At 44.8% G+C, this 18,373-nt stretch overlaps 2 protein-coding genes across 2 annotated transcripts in view; both read left to right on the top strand.

The window, feature by feature from the left end:
- LOC120962910 (ATP synthase subunit a) overlaps window positions 1-18,373 on the top strand; it is a 41,972-nt gene that overhangs the window by 16,704 nt on the left and 6,895 nt on the right. The window contains exon 1 of the mRNA XM_040387052.3: window positions 1-18,373. This exon is cut by the window's left edge and continues 16,704 nt beyond it; it is cut by the window's right edge and continues 6,895 nt beyond it. The gene's annotated coding sequence lies outside the window, so the exon portion shown is untranslated.
- Window positions 10,439-18,373, top strand: part of LOC120962845 (NADH-ubiquinone oxidoreductase chain 3) — a 14,830-nt gene continuing 6,895 nt past the window's right edge. The window contains exon 1 of the mRNA XM_073506250.1: window positions 10,439-18,373. This exon is cut by the window's right edge and continues 6,895 nt beyond it. Within this exon, the coding sequence (XP_073362351.1) occupies window positions 10,439-10,795 (357 nt within the window). The 3' untranslated portion in view covers window positions 10,796-18,373.

The following is an 18,373-nucleotide window of genomic DNA, read 5'->3' as shown; positions in this document are numbered from 1 at the left end:
GATCATAGTCTCTTACCATAAAAATTGCTGCATGTGCAGCAGCACCGACTATTAGAAATCCGCCAATCCACATGTGGTGTGTGAACAAGGAAAGTTGTGTACCATAGTCAGTAGCTAGGTATGGATAGGGAGGCATAGAATACATATGATGAGCTACAACAATGGTTGTAGAGCCTAGCATAGCTAGGTTAAGAGATAATTGAGCATGCCATGACGTTGTTAAGATTTCATAAAGACCCTTATGGCCTTGTCCTGTAAATGGGCCCTTGTGAGCCTCCAAAATATCTTTAAGTCCATGGCCAATACCCCAATTGGTCCTATACATATGACCTGCGATTAGGAAAAGAATAGCAATAGCTAAATGATGGTGCGCAATATCGGTCAGCCAGAGACCACCGGTTACTGGATCTAGTCCTCCGCGAAAAGTCAGAAATTCTGCGTATTTGGACCAATTTAAAGTGAAAAAAGGGGTTGCTCCTTCGGCAAAACTAGGATAAAGTTGAGCCAAAAGGTCCCGATTCAAGATAAATTCATGAGGAAGTGGTATCTCTTTAGGATCCACCCCAGCGTCAAGAAATTGGTTAATTGGTAAAGATACATGAATTTGGTGCCCCGCCCAAGAAAGAGAAGATAGGTCTGTTTTCATTCGTGTAGAACTGCTACCTCGTTAACGAACTTACTCAAAGAGTGCTATAGAGCCGAGTCTAAGAAAGCCGCCCTGTTATTATTTTCTTAACCTCAGAAAGTCTCACGCGCGGGGCACCTCACATCGCACTAAATCACTACTATTAGGCCCTTCCTATCATTCCACAATCCGAAGGAAAAAGAGTATCCTATGAAGGAAATCGTATCTGATCTATCACCTTCCTCGTATCGATGCTTGCCACCGCGTCACTAGGTTGTTCATAGCTCTTGCTTAGCTTAATGGATCACCCAACTGTATTCCGGGATGTGTGCATTCCACAATCCCTTAAGGAAGAGGTTCACTACAGCCTTGCTTGTTAATGGGTTTCTGACTTCACAGCAGAGTGCTAGACTAGGGATAAGCTGGATACTGACTTCTTTCCAAGAGCTCCATCAGCCCTGCTTAGCCATACATCAGCTCTACCATTACTATACGCATTCTACCTACGCTTTTATGGAAAGAAAGAAGAAAGGTTGGATGGTTGATCCACACAAATAAGAGATATGTAGGCCCAACCTTCAATTGCAGAGAATAGCAAGCCCCCTTTGCGGAACAGATGTATAGAGGAAAAGGGTGACCCACATCGCAAGGGCTTTCCGATTGTGTGAATCAGAGCCCAAGAGAAGATCAATTCATTAGGAGACAGGTATCGATGCTTGCCAGCAGGAGAAAGATCACTAGGTTCAGTCTCTGATCTGATCAATAGGGTTCCCTAGGTACATTCCGTTTTCTGGAAATCCAGCAGGGATAGTAGCTGCCTTTTCCAGGGCAAAAAAACAAGTTAGGCTATCCGAGATTTGCTCTTTTTTCCAGCTTTTTGGAGTGAAAATAAGGAGGGACTTGTGATTGGTTTTCTACAGGGAAGAGAGATACCAAGCCGGGCAACTTCCCCTACTAACTACTGAACACAAAAGCCAAGGTGACCCAGAACAATTATTTCACTTATTTCTAGTTTAAGAAGGACCTTGTGCGCGGTTCACGACTCCCGGTGCTTAGAGATGCGGTTCACTACAGCAGTGGTAAGAAAAGCAAGAAAACAGGTATCAAGAGATGGAAGTGAAAGAAGAACTGTTGATCGACCGGTGGTTTGGGTCTTGCCTTTTAGGATTCGGATTCCTATTGAATTGACTTTGCCTTTGCCGAGGAGCAGAAACCGAGCCCTTTGATTTGATCCAGTGAGTGACGTTACGAGCAGAAGCCTCGACAAGTTGAATCCGGTACCGAAACAAGGATGACATTATTGAATATATTCTTCTTTCCTGTGCTTTGCCTTTCCCGTTTTCCGTACCTTTCGTAGTAGTTACTCGCCACTAGAAACAGGATTCATGAATTCAAACTAAAAGCAAAGGTATCGCTAATTCCATTTCAGTGGAAATATAGGGATGAAAGTTTCTCTCCTACTGATTTCGATTGCACATCTAATGAAAATATATGCACATGAATGTTCAAAAGCAAGGCTATCCCCTTTGCCGTTACCGAGGATCTATCTTTGTCCCTTGATTCGAAACCGAGGAAAGCGTGCGCTCGACCTCCTGGAAGGAATGCAATTATTCGCTTCGTAGTCCTCGTATGAATTCGCTATCGCTCCGAATCGTGGGAGCCGTTGAGTTCGGAGATACCGTTGTAGGAAAACAAACAAGTGAAAGAAGCCCTCGTTCCCACTCTTCTTCCCCCCCACCTACCCGGTAGGTAAGTAGGGGCCTCGGTTTCTCTATTTGCTATGAGAAACCTACACAAGTAAATTTCTATTTCGTGCGCGATCCCAATCGTGGACTTTCACAATTAAGTCGATATGGGGTTTATCCTTCATGTTATTTAAAAAATAAAGGCGTCGCCTTGAAATGCCCTCGAGGACCTGGTTTTTTTTTACCAGTTTTTCCTAGCTCGCATTTTCCAGGTTAAGATCCCTGTAAATTTCTTCCAATTTGGTTTCGGGCAGCTTACGATTTCGACAGGATCTCAGAACATTCTTTATTTGCTTTTTCAACAACGAAATGGAGGGTACTTCTGGGTTGGGCGGGGTGCGGCTTGCGGATGGCTCCGACCGAAACCCATCTTTTCCATCGGCGTCTTGACGTCCCACTTTGTTTTTTCGTGGATCATCATCTCCTGGCGTAGCGGAAGCACTCGACGAGGCCTCTACGACAGAAGAGATTCTTCCCCGTTTCTGCCCGGACGATTCCTTCAAATAAATAAAAATAAAAGTGAAGAGGAAAACGCATAACCAGAAGAAAAAGATATCGTGATGTAAAATGATCATGGGGACACATTGTTTTTAGGACCGACAATTTCCTGCACTGCTTAAACCAAGAAAAAGATACATACTAGTTTTCATAGGTAGGCCTCTCTCTCCTACAGAATAGGTTTTTCCAAAAACTACCCATGGGATTTCTTTGTCTTTTCCTTATCTTTTGTCCGGTGAAGAATCTCCTGCTGCAGAGATAAGATGAATGGCTTCGAGATACCATCACTCGTCATTGCCAAGGAAATGAATTGCAAATTGGCTACTTATAGTCTACACTTCCCCTGATTCTCCACGATGACCCGCATTCATTGATTGAGAGAATAAGCTGAAGATAGATCCATTGCGATATTGGTTTGGAAGAGAAGCCGTGGAGACAGCTCATTGTTCCTATGTCCGGAATTGTTAAAGAATGAAGGTACCCCGTTGACTATGTCGGGTAACGCCGACTTAGGTTATCCCTAAAAACACTATCAACCACATCATAACTGTTTGCTTCCGCTTTCCTCGCAGAGTTGGTTCTAGCTTTCACCGAAGGATCTCGATCGATGCTCGCCATCAAAAGATATGGGTCTAGCTGCTGCCCTAGCCGGAAAGAATGGGAGAGTGAGCCATTCATACTGAAAAGAGTGATTCGTTTTTGAAGTATATCAAATTCAGAGGAAAAAGCTGGAAGAAGACGACGGGATTGTTGATAGATCCCCTCTACATCCTAACCAAGAGGACCAAGTGCAAACCTCTGTCTCTTTTTCTCGCCGGGTGGAAAGGTTATTCTTTGCCAGTAGTGCCCTCTGTAGGAAGAATCGTAAATGCCGGAGGACGCGTTCAACATGAATTGTCACTGTGGAATGAAATCACCTCTCGAATCGAGCAAGAAATGACTATTTATTTGATAATAGCGACTTATCACAAAAACAACCAAGGGTCCATCGACCCGATTGAAACTGTCTTCACTGCGTTGAATCGAAGGGAACTACTATAGAGAGTGGAATAAGCTACAAGGCATAACACTATGAGCTTTTCTTTAGATAACCTTAATCACACCAGCTTTTCCTCATGGGAGGGTAAAGGAAATAGGAATGTATGAAATCTATCCCAATAAGAAATGCGGAAGGTTGTCAACTAGAAACCTGTTATCACTCTCTTCTTCCGATCGTCCCATCAGTTTCTTGTAAGCCTGCTTCCTCCGATGATCGGTTGCGGCTAACTTCTCTCTCTTCATCTCTCTGAGTTCGCTTCTTGGTAGTAGTTACCCCTGTCAGAACCTTTGTCTACTCTTTCGTATAAATACGCTGATCTGCCAGCCAGCCGAAAGTAGAGAACCACATTGTATGATCTGGGGCAACTCTCTGTTATAGCAGCGATTTCTTATTCATTCAGGGCGCCCGTTCATGTGTTTTTAAAGAAAGGATACCTTGTGATTCCAGATTTCAATAGAGATTCGATTCCTCACATCTAAGGGAAGACAGACACAAATGCACAGACACATTATCCGGGGGTGTCACCGTTTGCATCGTATCAGTATCATAAGAAAAGATTGATTGTTGTGAGTGATTTTACTACCCTTCCAGACTTAGCAGGTAATGAAGCTGCTGACGAGGGAGGAAATGTCCGTTGAAAATAAAGCGAACCAGTGGGGCTTAAAAGTCACTCTTTGAATAGTTTTTCAGACCGTTAAGTTGTCAATCTTTCCAATGATGAGGCTCCAAAGTTTATTACATTTCCTGGTCTGCCGAGGACAGCACTAGATTGATTGCTTACCGACTTTCATTCAGATACCAACCCATCTTTTTATCAAAAGCATGGAAACTATCTAATCGAAGATAGAATTCACGCCTGTGAAAAGTAAGCAATTTCATCATTTTCCTTCGCAACACAGCTCACTCAATTGTAGAGATACCGAACAGTTTGAGTGATCGATCGACCTTGTCGCACGATGAGCCCATTCTCTCTCTTCCATCCCGCCTTCTGAACCGAACCCTGGAGAAAGACTTCTTGAACAGAACAGAGCAGCAATTCTAGAAACTTCCATTTTCCATTGATCTGGGCGTTGCTATTAAAAGTGGGTCTACCCGCCCCGGCGTGACTCACACTTGACCAACCACTTCTATCTAAGAAAATACTTAGGTAGGGTCAATCTCCCTTCGGGGTTTACGCGTCCTAGTCCGAACCATTGGATCGATCAGAAGAAGAAAGGCAAAGGAATTGAAAGGTAGAGTAAGAAGCATCGCCCAGCAGAGTGATTGAGGGAGTCTTCCCCAGCCCAATGGTCTTCTTTTTGTTTTTCACTCTCCTATTTGGATTTTGGAAGAGTTCTACTACTGTTTCAGTAGTTCTAAGACCCTTCCTTCCCTTTTCAAGTCCTTGCTATCCCTCTCGCTCTACCCGTCCAGAGGGAGCCCTAGTTTCAGCATAATAGCCTCGTTTTGAAGCGCTCGCTTCATATGGACGTACGTCGAACAAAGGAATCTTATCGGCATACCCACCTGCTGGGCGTGGTTCACTTGACCGACCAACCGACCCAATAGTAGGAGTAGGCGGCTGGCTTCTTATGTGAAGAGAACGGATGGAGAAACAGATGCGCGAAAGAACTAGTCCCTTGGAAAGCTTCGTTTTCCTAACCCAACCTAAGCATAATGAGCTGGTTATTTGAGTATCGAAGCTGTCGAGTGTTCCATTCTTTCGTATGTAGACCCCAGCGAAGAAGGAGAATCAGAAATGGAACTAGTCGAACACGCATAAGATACCGGTTTTAGGCATAACCCCGGGTTAAATAAAGTAGTAAAGGAGCCCAATCTAGCTAAAGAGGGGCTTCTCCGCCACCATAACCAACTAGCTACGTAGATGAATTATCCTTGCGTTCAGCTATCAAACCCATCCACTAGAGCTTGAACCCATGCTTGCTCAAACCATCTGTTTTCTCTTCTAACGAGCATGGCTTCCCTGTCACCTACACTAGAGACGTCTCAACAGTTTAGTTTATTCATAAGCCTAGTACACAAGGAGGGTTTTAGCACGCACTAGCTGTACTGTAGTATGATCTGGTATCAGCTGCTGTCTCTCCTTGCTATTATAGTTTAGTATAGGTCGCCTCAAACTCAAACAAAAACGGGTGCACAGTTCTACTGCGTCTTATCGAATAGTGCTTTTGAGTCAAAGTGCAATCACCATTTCATGTACACCATCTTTGTCAATATCTGCAATTACCTGTAGAAAGAATGTGAAAAACAACTCAAGGTCATTTACAGAACGAACAGCAAAATATAAGCAAAAGGATACAAAAGGTTCACTTACTGGGGTGGACAAGATGTGAGCATAGATGCTCACGTAATCTTCCGCTTTCTCATGTTCTTGTTCTGTCCAGTCCTCATCTCCCCACATGGATTCATCAACATAGTCATCATAATCATAATTGTACTCATCAGGCTGTTCTTCTGCATCCCGAAACAAATCAAATGATGTATCAGCGTCATCCTCTAGAGGCTCGCTATTTTCAACAGTGGCTGCTCCTGAACGAGCTGCTCATGCTCAGGCGGCAGCTCGTTAAGATCAAAGTCGTGGTTGTTCATCATGGAGACCTGGACCCCTGCAGGTGCCGTTTTCCCCGCTGCCAGGCTCCCACCAGAGAGAGATCCAATTTCCGTTTTTCTAGAGCAAGCTGGAAGCGTAGACCCATACCTTGTACTCTCATTCTTTCGTTTTAGCTAGCCATAATGGTATGTGCTTTGAAAGGTAGTTCTTTTTACTAGAAAGTACTTACAGAGGGCACTGAGGCGCAGCCTCGAGCTAGGCGAGATTCTCTATTGTTGCTTCTTATTAGCCAGATCCCGCACCAGGTTTTCCAGGCGGAACAGTTCCGGGATCTTATGAATCTGCGACCAGACGTGAATCTGGTTCAGAACCACAGATCGCGGGTTAGCCATCCCGTCGTAAGGCTTCTTTACACGCCATGGTTGCGGAACAGCCACGGCCCTTCTTCCATGAGCTTCTGCCAGTCGCCAAGGCAGAAAACTGGAACAACAAACAGGTTGTCCTCCACCGCTCGGAACGTCACACCTTGTGCCATGTTCCAAGCGAACTGCATCGTTGAGAAAAAGGATTGGCTACTGAAGGGATGCGGCGTGGCCACTTTCGCAAGGGCCATCCACCGACCCTTCTACTATCGGTTTTGAGTATTGGCTACTACTATACTAGCTACTCACCTATCGGTCTAATGAGCATACTTGGAGAAAGGAGAACTTCCCGCCTATAATGTTGGGTTGGCAACCTACCCATTCGTTGAAGTACTTCCTTCATACGGCCCAAAGAAAGGCGGCTAAGCCGTCTTAGTTCGTGAACAATGACCCAGGTGCATAAACAGGTGCATAAAAAGGAAATCAAGTTTGGGAAATGGTACCTGGCTAGTATTTATGCCGAAATCTAGTGACATTATTGACTATTACTATAGTCAAGAAGTAAAGAGTAAAGGCTTTGGCCATTGGCAACGCTTACCTAACTTCTCACTTAAATGTTTACTCGCGTTACTGGTATTCAATAAAAGAAGGAAACCATGGTACCTACCTCCCTCCCTTACTTGGTAATCTAAGAACCCTTCAGGGGGGGAGCAAGAGATCTTCCATACCAACATTTTGTTCGCCACCCCTGCTTCCTCCTCCACTTGAGCTTGTGCAGCAAATCTACTTTATGCTTAGGCCAGGTCCTGCAAGTAAAGAGAAGTAAATATTGGAAACATGGGTATCTAGTTTATTTTATTCAACGGCTGAGTAATTGAAATTCCTTGCTTCTTCAAGCAGGAGATCCCGAGTACCGGGTGTCGTCAGACTCCCATTCTATTACCTTTGTGCCAAGAGCACGTTAAGCTGCCTGGGCTGTTCCGCTACCGGCGTGTAAAGAAGCTCCGCCTAACGGCTAAACCAATGAATTTCTCTCCTTAAAGGAATCTACTTCCCTGACTGTCAACTACTCGCTTCTTCACCGGTATCACACCCGCGCCAGACTGAACAGCAGAGTTAGAACCCAACCAAATACGATTCTTGTATTATCTTACCGAAATTCGGATCCATTTGGCTCCAAAGGAGCAAGCGCGGGAGTTCTAATAGGACTTTGAGACTAGAAAAATCCTTCGGGCTGCTGAGAACAGAGAGAAGTAGTTGCAGAGAGGTTTGATAGGGTTAGGCAGATGCCCCATTATTCGTAAACAAGAAGAAATCCAGATTAGTTTGATGGAGCTGTGGCTTAGCACAAGCATGGTGTCAATGTGGTTCCTCTCGACTAAACACTTAAACAATTGGATCCAGTAGGGTTCAATAGAGGTATGGTATCGGCAACCTTTTAGGGAGCGAGATTCTTTGGAATAAGATAGCTGCCCAGAGCTTGCGACGTACCTACCCCCTGGGCGTAGATAGAATTAGGTAAGATAAAAATCGATTGGAAAGTCCTAAATTAGACCAATTCAATTCCGTCTGCTAGAATAAGAAAAAAGTGCTTCCGAATTTCTCTCATCCTTTATAATGAGAATTTCTCTTTGTTCAGTAATAACTTAATCTTGCAATAAAACACTCTTGCTTGGAAGGTATGGTAAAGGTAAACTGTTTCTATTTTTTGATATAAAAAAGAGAGTGCTAAAGGAGTCATTCAGAAGTGAGTGAAGGGGCAAAGCTCATTTCTTTCATTCAGGAATGGACACTGGACCAGAATGAAATGTGGGAATATCGGGATTGGCAGATTTTTTATATTGAAATAAAAAAAAACTCAACACGACTAGTGAATTCAAATTAGAGTCACTTGCGGATTTCTTCAAATTGTTGTAGTGTAGTATTGTGGTTTTTCAGTAAAGACCCCGACCTATAAATATTCACAGCCCGGCTCATACGGGCGGACAATATTCACCCAGAGCCCCGTTGCGACCGCAATGCTGTTCTTGAAGGACCTTACCTTAGAGCAAAAAAAAGGGAATAGAAGTTAGGAAGACTACTGACGTAGGGCGGCGGGTGAGCTCAACCTCGAACCAAACAAGCAACGGATTGAGCAACTAGCGCGAAAGCCGTTGCGCGTTAGCGCATCCGTTTTCTTGCTCCATCGTTATTAGTTTCTATTCTCTCCCTGCACGAACCTCGGTCCAATCAATTTGTTTGGAATTGGGGTTAGGACCGGTTAGAACTCCCATTTCCCGATCGGAGGTTTGAGCTGCTATGGCAAGCTTTTTTTCCGAATAGTGGGTATGGGGAACCCACCGTACCAACACGATTGGCTGGTGTTGCTGATACCGGACCCGTTATAACCCCGATTGGAAGGGCAGGCCAGTCTGAGGCTCTGGGGATGCGAGGCCATTGAAAGTGAGTATCCCATATTCTATGACGGAGATAGAGCATTAATTGCAGTTTTCACCCCACCTTAACGACCGAGCGAGGGATGAAATCTTTCGACGACTAGGGAGGCGTCACCCGAGGCCGATTCCAGTGGATCACTATAGAATCTTCTAGAAGCAGGTTCTCCGGGCACTATGGTAGGACGTGGATCGATCATGACGAGAATGGACTTCTCCGTCATGTAATGGTTTAGAAGAGTCACGGTCCTGTTCCCCGCCGGGCTTTTTCCCTTCTCGACTAGACGAAGGAGATATTCATTCCATTCAGGCAGGTGAGGAAGGGCGGCGTCGGCTTGACCCTGTCTTCTCTCTTGGTCGGGTCGGAGGCTAAGTTTCTCATTCAGTGGTGAGGTGTTCATAGAAAGCAAGGCCTCGCCCAACGAGTGGCGGATTTGGTTTGGATGGGGTCTCGCTTGGACGCTGGGGAGATCCATAGATCTGGATAGAGTCTTTCTCGCTCAGTAAAGAAGAGTACGCGCGCTACGGCTTACGCAGTGGATCTTCGGGCAACCAACCCGGCACATCCAATTCCGATCAACAACTTGGAGGTATGGCTGAGTGGCTTAAGGCATTGGTTTGCTAAATCGACATACAAGAAGATTGTATCATGGGTTCGAATCCCATTTCCTCCGGCACGGAAGTAGAACGGGCGGGCGAAATTACGTGAGAGAAAGAACCTCAGATTGATGGAGTCCGCCGTCGGACAGAATAGCTGCTTAGTGACTAGGAGCGGAGCGCCCCTTTCTTGTTCTTGGTGGCGTCTATAGCGAAGAAGACCTTCCCGAACGAGGGCCGTCCAGTCCCTGGCCGGCTCTCGGTTCTTGAGCAAGCTCCTCCACTGCAGGTAGGATGCTCATAGATGAAGAAAAGAGACTTTAGGCAAGTGGTTCTGGTAGCTCAGCTGGTTAGAGCAAAACAAGCAACGGATTGAGCAACTAGCGCGAAAGCCGTTGCGCGTTAGCGCATCCGTTTTCTTGCTGGACTGCAAATCCTTTTTTTCTTGTTTCAGTGGGAAGAGCAAGGGGCATTGCCCTTGAAATCCTTCAGTGGTTCGAATCCACATCTGAGCGTCTTTTTTTCGGTATGCCGCTCCGCGAGCAAGGAGCGCCGCGAGGAGAGCGAGAGAACGAAGTGGGCTTTGGTGATGTCGGAATTTGCACCTATTTGTATCTATTTAGTGATCAGTCCGCTAGTTTCTTTGATTCCACTCGGTGTTCCTTTTCCATTTGCTTCCAATAGTTCGACCTATCCAGAAAAATTGTCGGCCTACGAATGTGGTTCCGATCCCTCCGGTGATGCCAGAAGTCGTTTCGATATACGATTTTATCCGGTTCCTATTTTATTTATTATCCCTGATCCGGAAGTCACCTTTTCTTTTCCTTGGGCAGTACCTCCTAACAAGATTGATCTGTTTGGATCTTGGTCCATGATGGCCTTTTTATTGATTTTGACGATTGGATCTCTCTATGAATGGAAAAGGGGTGCTTCGGATCGGGAGTAACCACTTTTGAAAGGGCAAAGGGGGGAAGGACATAGGAAAGAGGGATGCCTACAAAAAATCAATTGATTCGTCATGGTAGAGAAGAAAAACGGCGCACGGACCGTACTCGAGCTTCGGATCAATGTCCCCAGAAGCAAGGAGTATGCCTGCGTGTTTCGACGAGAACACCGAAAAAACCTAATTCAGCTCTACGTAAGATAGCAAAAGTACGGTTGAGCAATCGACATGATATATTTGCTCACATTCCAGGCGAAGGTCATAATTCGCAGGAACATTCTATAGTCTTAGTCAGAGGAGGTAGAGTGAAAGATTCGCCAGGTGTGAAATCCCATCGTATTCGAGGAGTCAAGGATTTGCTGGGAATTCCGGATCGTAGAAAGGGAAGATCTAAATATGGTGCAGAAAGACCTAAATCGAAATGAATGGAAGATGCCTCTGGAACTTTTTGGTTCTTTTTTGGGGGCGATATGGAAGCTGCTAGCTCCCTTTCCCTTATTACGTTACCATTTCTCTCCGCTATTCTTCGCAAATTTCATTGAGAGGAATCAGCAAAGAAAAGAAATCTTCTCCGGGTGACAGGGCCGCCCCGGCAGCGTGGCTTCTCTGCCGAGCAGGAAGCCACAAAAAGCATTGTGCTCTTGTAACTGATCTTTTAGTAGGCTAAGTTGCCGAATTCTGAAATCACTACAGGCACAGTGCAGGAAATTGTGGTCCTAAAAACAATGTGTCCCCATGATCATTTTACATCACGATATCTTTTTCTTCCTCATTCTTATTTTGGTTTTCGTATCACGGATGTTGGTTCGCGCTTTATGGCATTTCAACGAGCAAACTAATCCAATCCCACAAAGGATTGTTCATGGAACTACTATCGAAATTATTCGGACCATATTTCCAAGTGTCATTCTTTTGTTCATTGCTATACCATCGTTTGGTCTTGCGTTGCCTGTACTAATAATGGCATTTGTTGTCTTATTCGGAGTTCAAGGAATAGCCTTTCATCTTGGGAATGAGAATGTCGCGGATCTCAATGTTATCGTCATGACCAATGCTCCTAACGAGGGTGACTTTCCCATAGACCAACCTCCCGTTGGCGGACTACCAGACCTCCAGCAGGAAATGGCGCACGCCGCCCATCCCGAAGACATTATTGCGGAGTTGACTTCCAAGGTTGAAAGAATATTTCACGAAGTAGGCACTCCTCTTCCTTTAGAGGAGGGTGAATCTGCGCGATCGTTCACTGAAAATCATATATTGTGGAATAGTGAGGGAGGAGATACTCTTCAACAAATCTTCTCAGATTATACGGAAGCCGGGGACGCAAGCGAATTCGTCGCAATAGCCACCAATCTGGCGAAGCGGTTTCGCCGCGCCGAGCTCGGTGAACCAGATTCTCCCGACCCCGATGCGCCTGCGGAAGAGCAGGAGGCTCATTCCACGGGATCCCCTGAAAGCACAAAAGCAAATGATGGGGCGAACGAGGCAGGCCCGTCTTCTTCGAGGAAGCGTAAAAGGTGGGATGATGATTCGGGGTCCGAAGATGACGATTCGGGGGGACCCGGGGAATCTCCAGATCCAGTGGAAATCGTTTACGAAGGGGATGCACAAGGGTACAACTGGGAGGGGAATTAGGTTGGCCGCCAACTTCGCCTGCCTTTCTATCTGAGTTCTTCCCTCTTGATGCTTTCGAACGACTCCTAAATTTCACAAAATCCTTTTTTTTCTTTCTTATTTGAAATCCAAATCGAAATGCCTCAACTTGATAAATTAACTTATTTCTCACAATTCTTCTGGTTATGTCTTCTCCTCTTTACTTTTTATATTCTCTTATTTAATAATAATAATGGAATACTTGGAATTAGTAGAATTCTCAAACTACGGAACCAACTGCTTTCGCACCGGGGGGGCGAGATCCGGAGCAAGGACCCTAAGAATCTGGAAGATATCTCGAGAAAAGGTTTTAGCACCGGTCTCTCATATATGTACTCAAGTTTATCCGAAGTATCCCAATGGTGTAAGACCGTCGACTATTTGGGAAAAAGGGGGAAAATCACTCTGATCTCTGATTTCGGAGAAATAAGTGGCTCACGAGGAATGGAGAGACAGATTCTCTATTTGATCTCGAAGTCCTCATATAACACTTCTTCCAGTCGGATCACTTGTTGGAAAAACATAATGCTCACACATGTTCCACACGGGCAAGGAAGCATAATATCATGAAAGCCGTCTGATAATCTTTCTATAGGTTCCCCGAAGAGAATGGTCTCATCACAGAAACACTTTCTATATGTTCTGTTATTTCGAGATTCGAAGAAGCAAGCAAGTTTTTCATATAGTTGTTTTTGTGTAGTGATCTCTGTTCATGGAGATCACGAGGCCACTGATACCCGAAGTGGTTAGGTGGGATAGAAGAGTGGGCATGTGGGCTTCTATCAAAAGATACCGCCACGCTCATATCTCCCTTCTCACCTCTGGGAGGGGGAAACTAGCACTTTCGCACTAGATGGTTAACTCTAAGTTTTTTCTGAAGTAGGTTGTTCAATGCTAGTTCAATGATTGAGCCATCTTCCTATCACCAATAACAAATGGATAGCATGCGTTGTGCAACCAATCCTACCCTCAGTTGTAGTAAGCTGAGTGTGATCCGCAGAGAGCAAAGTGTGTATCACATGAATTTGATAGCTCAGGCCTTGGAAGGACCTTTTTGGCACTAGACAGACTCTTTAATATCGATGGCAGCAACTATCCATTTTCTCAATCAGATTACTGCGTGTGCGCTTGTGTGCTCCAATCTTTAGTAAATAAAGCAAAGATTTCTGAGCTAGGAATCAGAGGAAATGCTCTGACTCAAATCCAGATACAATTTGATATGTCGGAGACCTGTGTGACTCCCTACATGTATTTGAAGAGTCCCTCAGGATCATATCACAATAAACTAGACTGGTCAGGATGCTCCAACTAACAATCTAGAATCCATACTTGATAGGATCAAGAATAAAAAACATGATATCAAGAATAGCATATTGAAAGATCCCAATCATTTTTCTTGATAACTTCTTCAACCTACGTATTTTGCGTATAAATTGGATCAATTATTAATAAAATAAGGAGCAAACATAGGTATCAGATATCAGGAACATAAGCTTACCCGGGAGAAATGCACTCTGTGTTAGTCCGATCACTTAGCTTTTGCTTTCGCACTCCCTACTGATGCCTATTGCATGACTCTCATTCAGTCAAACTAGAAACTGTGTTTACAGCTGGAACGATGAATGTAATCCTACTATTCTTTAAGGAAGGGTAGGGTCGTCTGAGTACGGTACTATGGACATCAGGGCATATTGAATATAGTCATATAATTTGGTGTGCTGACACACCCAGAAAGGTTTCTACCTACGCAAGGAAAATGAAGAAAGCAAGCCAAATACTGAAATGTATTAAGCTATCGATCGGGGGACATAACACTATGAGGGTTGTTAAGGCGGGGCTAGGAGCTTGATATGCTGCCGACTCAGAATCAAATGAGCACAGGGGACCCTAGTCAACATTCATATTTCTACCCACCGGTGGATGATCGGTCACCTTAGTTCCAATTTAGCTACTGTTCATTTTGTTGAACTCCAAGAAGGACCGATTGCTACGTACTCTTGAGAAACAAGATGTTATGACGCCGCTGTGCCCGCGGTCCAATGATCCACCTATGTTTGTGTCGGATCTTATCCATGCTGCAACCAGGCCGTGGAATATGGAGGTGGTCAGAGAACATATGTATGAGATGGACGCCGAAGCAGTAGCGAACATTCCCATCAGTCATGTTGCCCAGCCGGAAAGAATGGAAGAGGATTTTTCGTATCACATTCGTACTGACTTAACAGGATCCGTCTCCCATAGTAATATTATGACAGTCTCTCTTGCCCCTTCGTACTTACTTGAAACAGGAATTTCTTGGTGCTCAACTGCTTATTCTGCTTTTCCTGGTACCGGTATAGATAGATAGAAAGCGCATTCAATCGAGAAAAGGATCAACTGATCCACCTCTTTACTTTTTGGTTTTTATTCGGCTGTTTCAGCATAGGTTGCATTTTAAAACAAAAGAAAAGAGCAAGTTCCCACAGGCGAAGAGCTGCTTCCGAGAAATCTTTTACCCCCTTTACGCCCTTCGGGGCTGCTAACAACGAGCTAATACACAGGAACGGCACGGCTCCTACACCGCTTAACTCCAATAATAGAACCTGGTCCCACATCCCTTGCATTTGATAATGAAACAATCAGAATTTGTTGAATTGAAATATGTTCAATCTCATTTCTTTTACGTGGTTTTGGCAACTATCAATTATCTCTTTCCTCGGCTTCCTACACGGATATAGCCGTAAACGGTATCTAGTAGGCAACCTGGGAACTACATTAGCTTAGGGGGATCGGGTAGCGAGCGCTCTCCTCGGCAAAGCAGACAAGAAGCAATTCCACCATTGGGAACGGCACGCCCCCTTCCCTAGGGCTAGAGGTATTTACACGCTGCATTGAACCTAACGCTAGAGCGAGTACTACGATGAAAATCACTTTTACGAGCGATACCTTTGTCTTTGGTGCTTGAGTTGTCCTCCCAGCGGTGTGGTCCTCGGTTTCGGAAATGACATATTGAACCGGTATCTTTAGCATATAAAAAATCCTTTGTTTGACGGCATCCCTCCTCTAAAGCTGCTTCCTTCCTTTCCGGTTCGTAGTGGTTACGAGCAGAAGTGCAATTCAAAGCGCATTCAATAGTTGTATTAGATAGTTTAGATATAGTGACCCACTAGTTCGAGATGCACTGACCTTGGCCATTGCCTGCTAACTACGGTCATTATATGTCAATTCGGATCGCACACCGGAAGCAAAGATCAGGGGATTGCCAACTTGAATGAATGTAATCCGGTTACGGTGTAGGGGAGATTTATTATTGAGTTGATAACGCACTCCGTTTACTAACATTGAGAACTATGCCATGGAATGGAATATTCCCATTTCCGATTGTTGAAAACAAATGCGACTTTCAAAAGGCACATCAAATGTATGGACACAACGATTTGCCCACTGATTCATTGATTCATTAGCTGCGCTGCTTTTGTGAGTTCCACTGGCGTGAAACTCCGAAGGGAGAGCCCGGAGGGAGCTTATTCATTCCTTTCGTGGCTTGCCATGGTTATTTCCTTGCCCAGGGCACAGTCTGGTTATCTGTTTTGTGCCTCATCGGGCACCCAAGGGTTTATCTTATGAATGGTGCGATCCGGCATCCTTGAAGCTCGGAACTCCTCTCTGGAATTTTGACCATGAAAATGCCATTTACCCTTAGCAATGAAGAAATCTATTGAACAATCTGTTTCATTGCAATACCTCGCTCTAACAACTCCTATTCCCACGGCATTACCACAAGGATTTCCTGTTTCCCCGATCCACCAGCTACGTTCGCACACTTCCAAATAGTAAATGCTCCCGCGGTTGGAGTTGAGACTTTCTTATCCCTCTTGTTACGACGGATCGAGCATATGATTCTTTTCTTGATATTAACTTGCAGAAGTTTTTGATTGGTCTTTTTCATGTCATGGGATAACCCCCCCGAAAGAAGAGTGCAAAGACCAAGTTCCCATTTCCTCCGTTCATCCACGAGAATCGATATTCGTTCTTTCCACTTTGAATACGTCAATTCTCATCCGTTACTTGAGATTCGATACGTAAGATACGTCATTTCTCATCCGTAACTTCCATCCGATAAGGGCAATAAAGCCAAGGCAAGCTCATATTTGCGTATATAAAGGCTTGGTGTGGAGTTTTGGGGAGAGGGCCTGGGTTTCGGGAGATGAAAAAAGCCTACTTTTACAGCTAAGTGATTAGGACTTGATCGAAAAATATTGCTCTCAAAACATGCATTTATGAGGTAAACTAGAAAAACACTACTTTTGACCCATAGTGATCCGAACTTTTTTCATTGGAAATCGAGTTTCCTTAGGGAAAAAGGACTTGCTAACTTTTGCAGCTATATGAAACGGACTTGCCTACGGCACTTTTGCACCGAAGAAACTAAAAAATAGTCTTTCTCCGCCTAAAAGCAAGGTAGGATTTCTACGAAACAAGTCCGGATAGGTAACTAGGCGGATAGGAAGGATTTCTACGAGCTTCAGTTCATGAATTGAAATATGCATGCATCCCATTCATAAGGAGTAGCTGGCTATCCGTGTGCAACACTCATTTCTTTCTAGGAAGATAAGATCCCGCTCTAAGGCATTGGAGCTGCTGGAATATGATACGAAAATACAGATTGATGTTTCTGCTTCTCCTCTCTCGGGAATAGTTTACCGACCGGGCCACCTGTAAATTCTTTAGTTAAAACAGGCCTCGGGAGTAGTCATCCTAGTATCGAAAATCATCTATTTTGCTTTCCGAAGGTAGACAGCAGCGTTGATTCTCCGATTATACGATGGCAACATGTGTGAAGTCTAGTACCAGATCATATCGGGGATAGCTAGCTCATCAGCAGTTCATTTCTATGTATGGCGAGAAGTCCAACTGTCAAGCATGGCACGATTCCAGAATCATCGCTTGGCTGCTGCTTAGATGAGATGAAACCTGAGCTGACTTCTCTGTTTTAGTACCGGCCAGGCCTGCTTCTTAAGTGAACTCATCCATTCCCTTGTTAGTACAGAAGGAGGCGATATCGTGTCAATTCCCTAAAGAAAACCGTCTTTTCCAATGATTTAGGGCCCATACCCCAATAATGATGACGAAGAGGTCTTCCTGCTTCAAAAACAGGGCTTCCTGACCCGATAAAAGAGTGCACATGGAAGTAGTTCCGCTCAATTCTCCAATACGACTTCGGGTGTGACCCCAACCCCACCAAATGGTGATCCTCGAGACCAAAGGGCATTGAACGAGAGAGAAGGAAATCGTCCACAGAGAATCGGAGTATCCGGCCTAGTGATAGTTAGAAAGAGTTGGCCAATACAGAATCTCATGCGCCTCTCATTGATGAACCCCTTTTTCCTTTATCCTCTACTGGTGGCTGATTGATTGAGCGCCGGTCTCACTCATTCTTTATGAGCGGAAGCCATGCACCTATCACCTATAACCGGAGAAGTACTATACGGCACGGCACCTTCGGCGAGGACTCAACTCAACAGAGAATGATTTGACAAACATTGATCCATGCTTGGCCTTAGCCTGAGCTCAACTCTGAAAAAGAAAAGAGGAGAATCTCTCTAGCTTGTGGAATCACTTCCCTGGATGCTTAGATAGCTCGAGAAAGTGCGCCACTTCTCCCTTAGAGCCCATCTATCTAAACGGGTATAAAAACAGAGAAATAGGCTCATTAAGTGAAGTGAGAACAGAACTCGATCTTTGCTAGGCGTGAGAAGAAGATATCGGTCCTTTGGCCATCGGGAGCAGTGGTAAAGAAATCCTTTGAATGGATCAGTGAGTTCCGGCACGATTGCTGGAACGAACGGAATCTACGGGAACGAGATCTTTCTGTTGGCACGATATCTTTCAGGAACTGCGGTAATCCAATCCTTGAGCTAAGGACGAATGCTTGATTTGCAATCTTTC

The sequence above is a fragment of the Aegilops tauschii genome, unplaced genomic scaffold (assembly GCF_002575655.3).
Source record: "Aegilops tauschii subsp. strangulata cultivar AL8/78 unplaced genomic scaffold, Aet v6.0 ptg000601l_obj, whole genome shotgun sequence".
Classification (NCBI taxonomy): Eukaryota; Viridiplantae; Streptophyta; class Magnoliopsida; order Poales; family Poaceae; genus Aegilops; species Aegilops tauschii.
The sequence above is the reverse complement of the archived record's forward strand: the minus strand, read 5'-3'. Positions and strand labels throughout refer to the sequence as shown.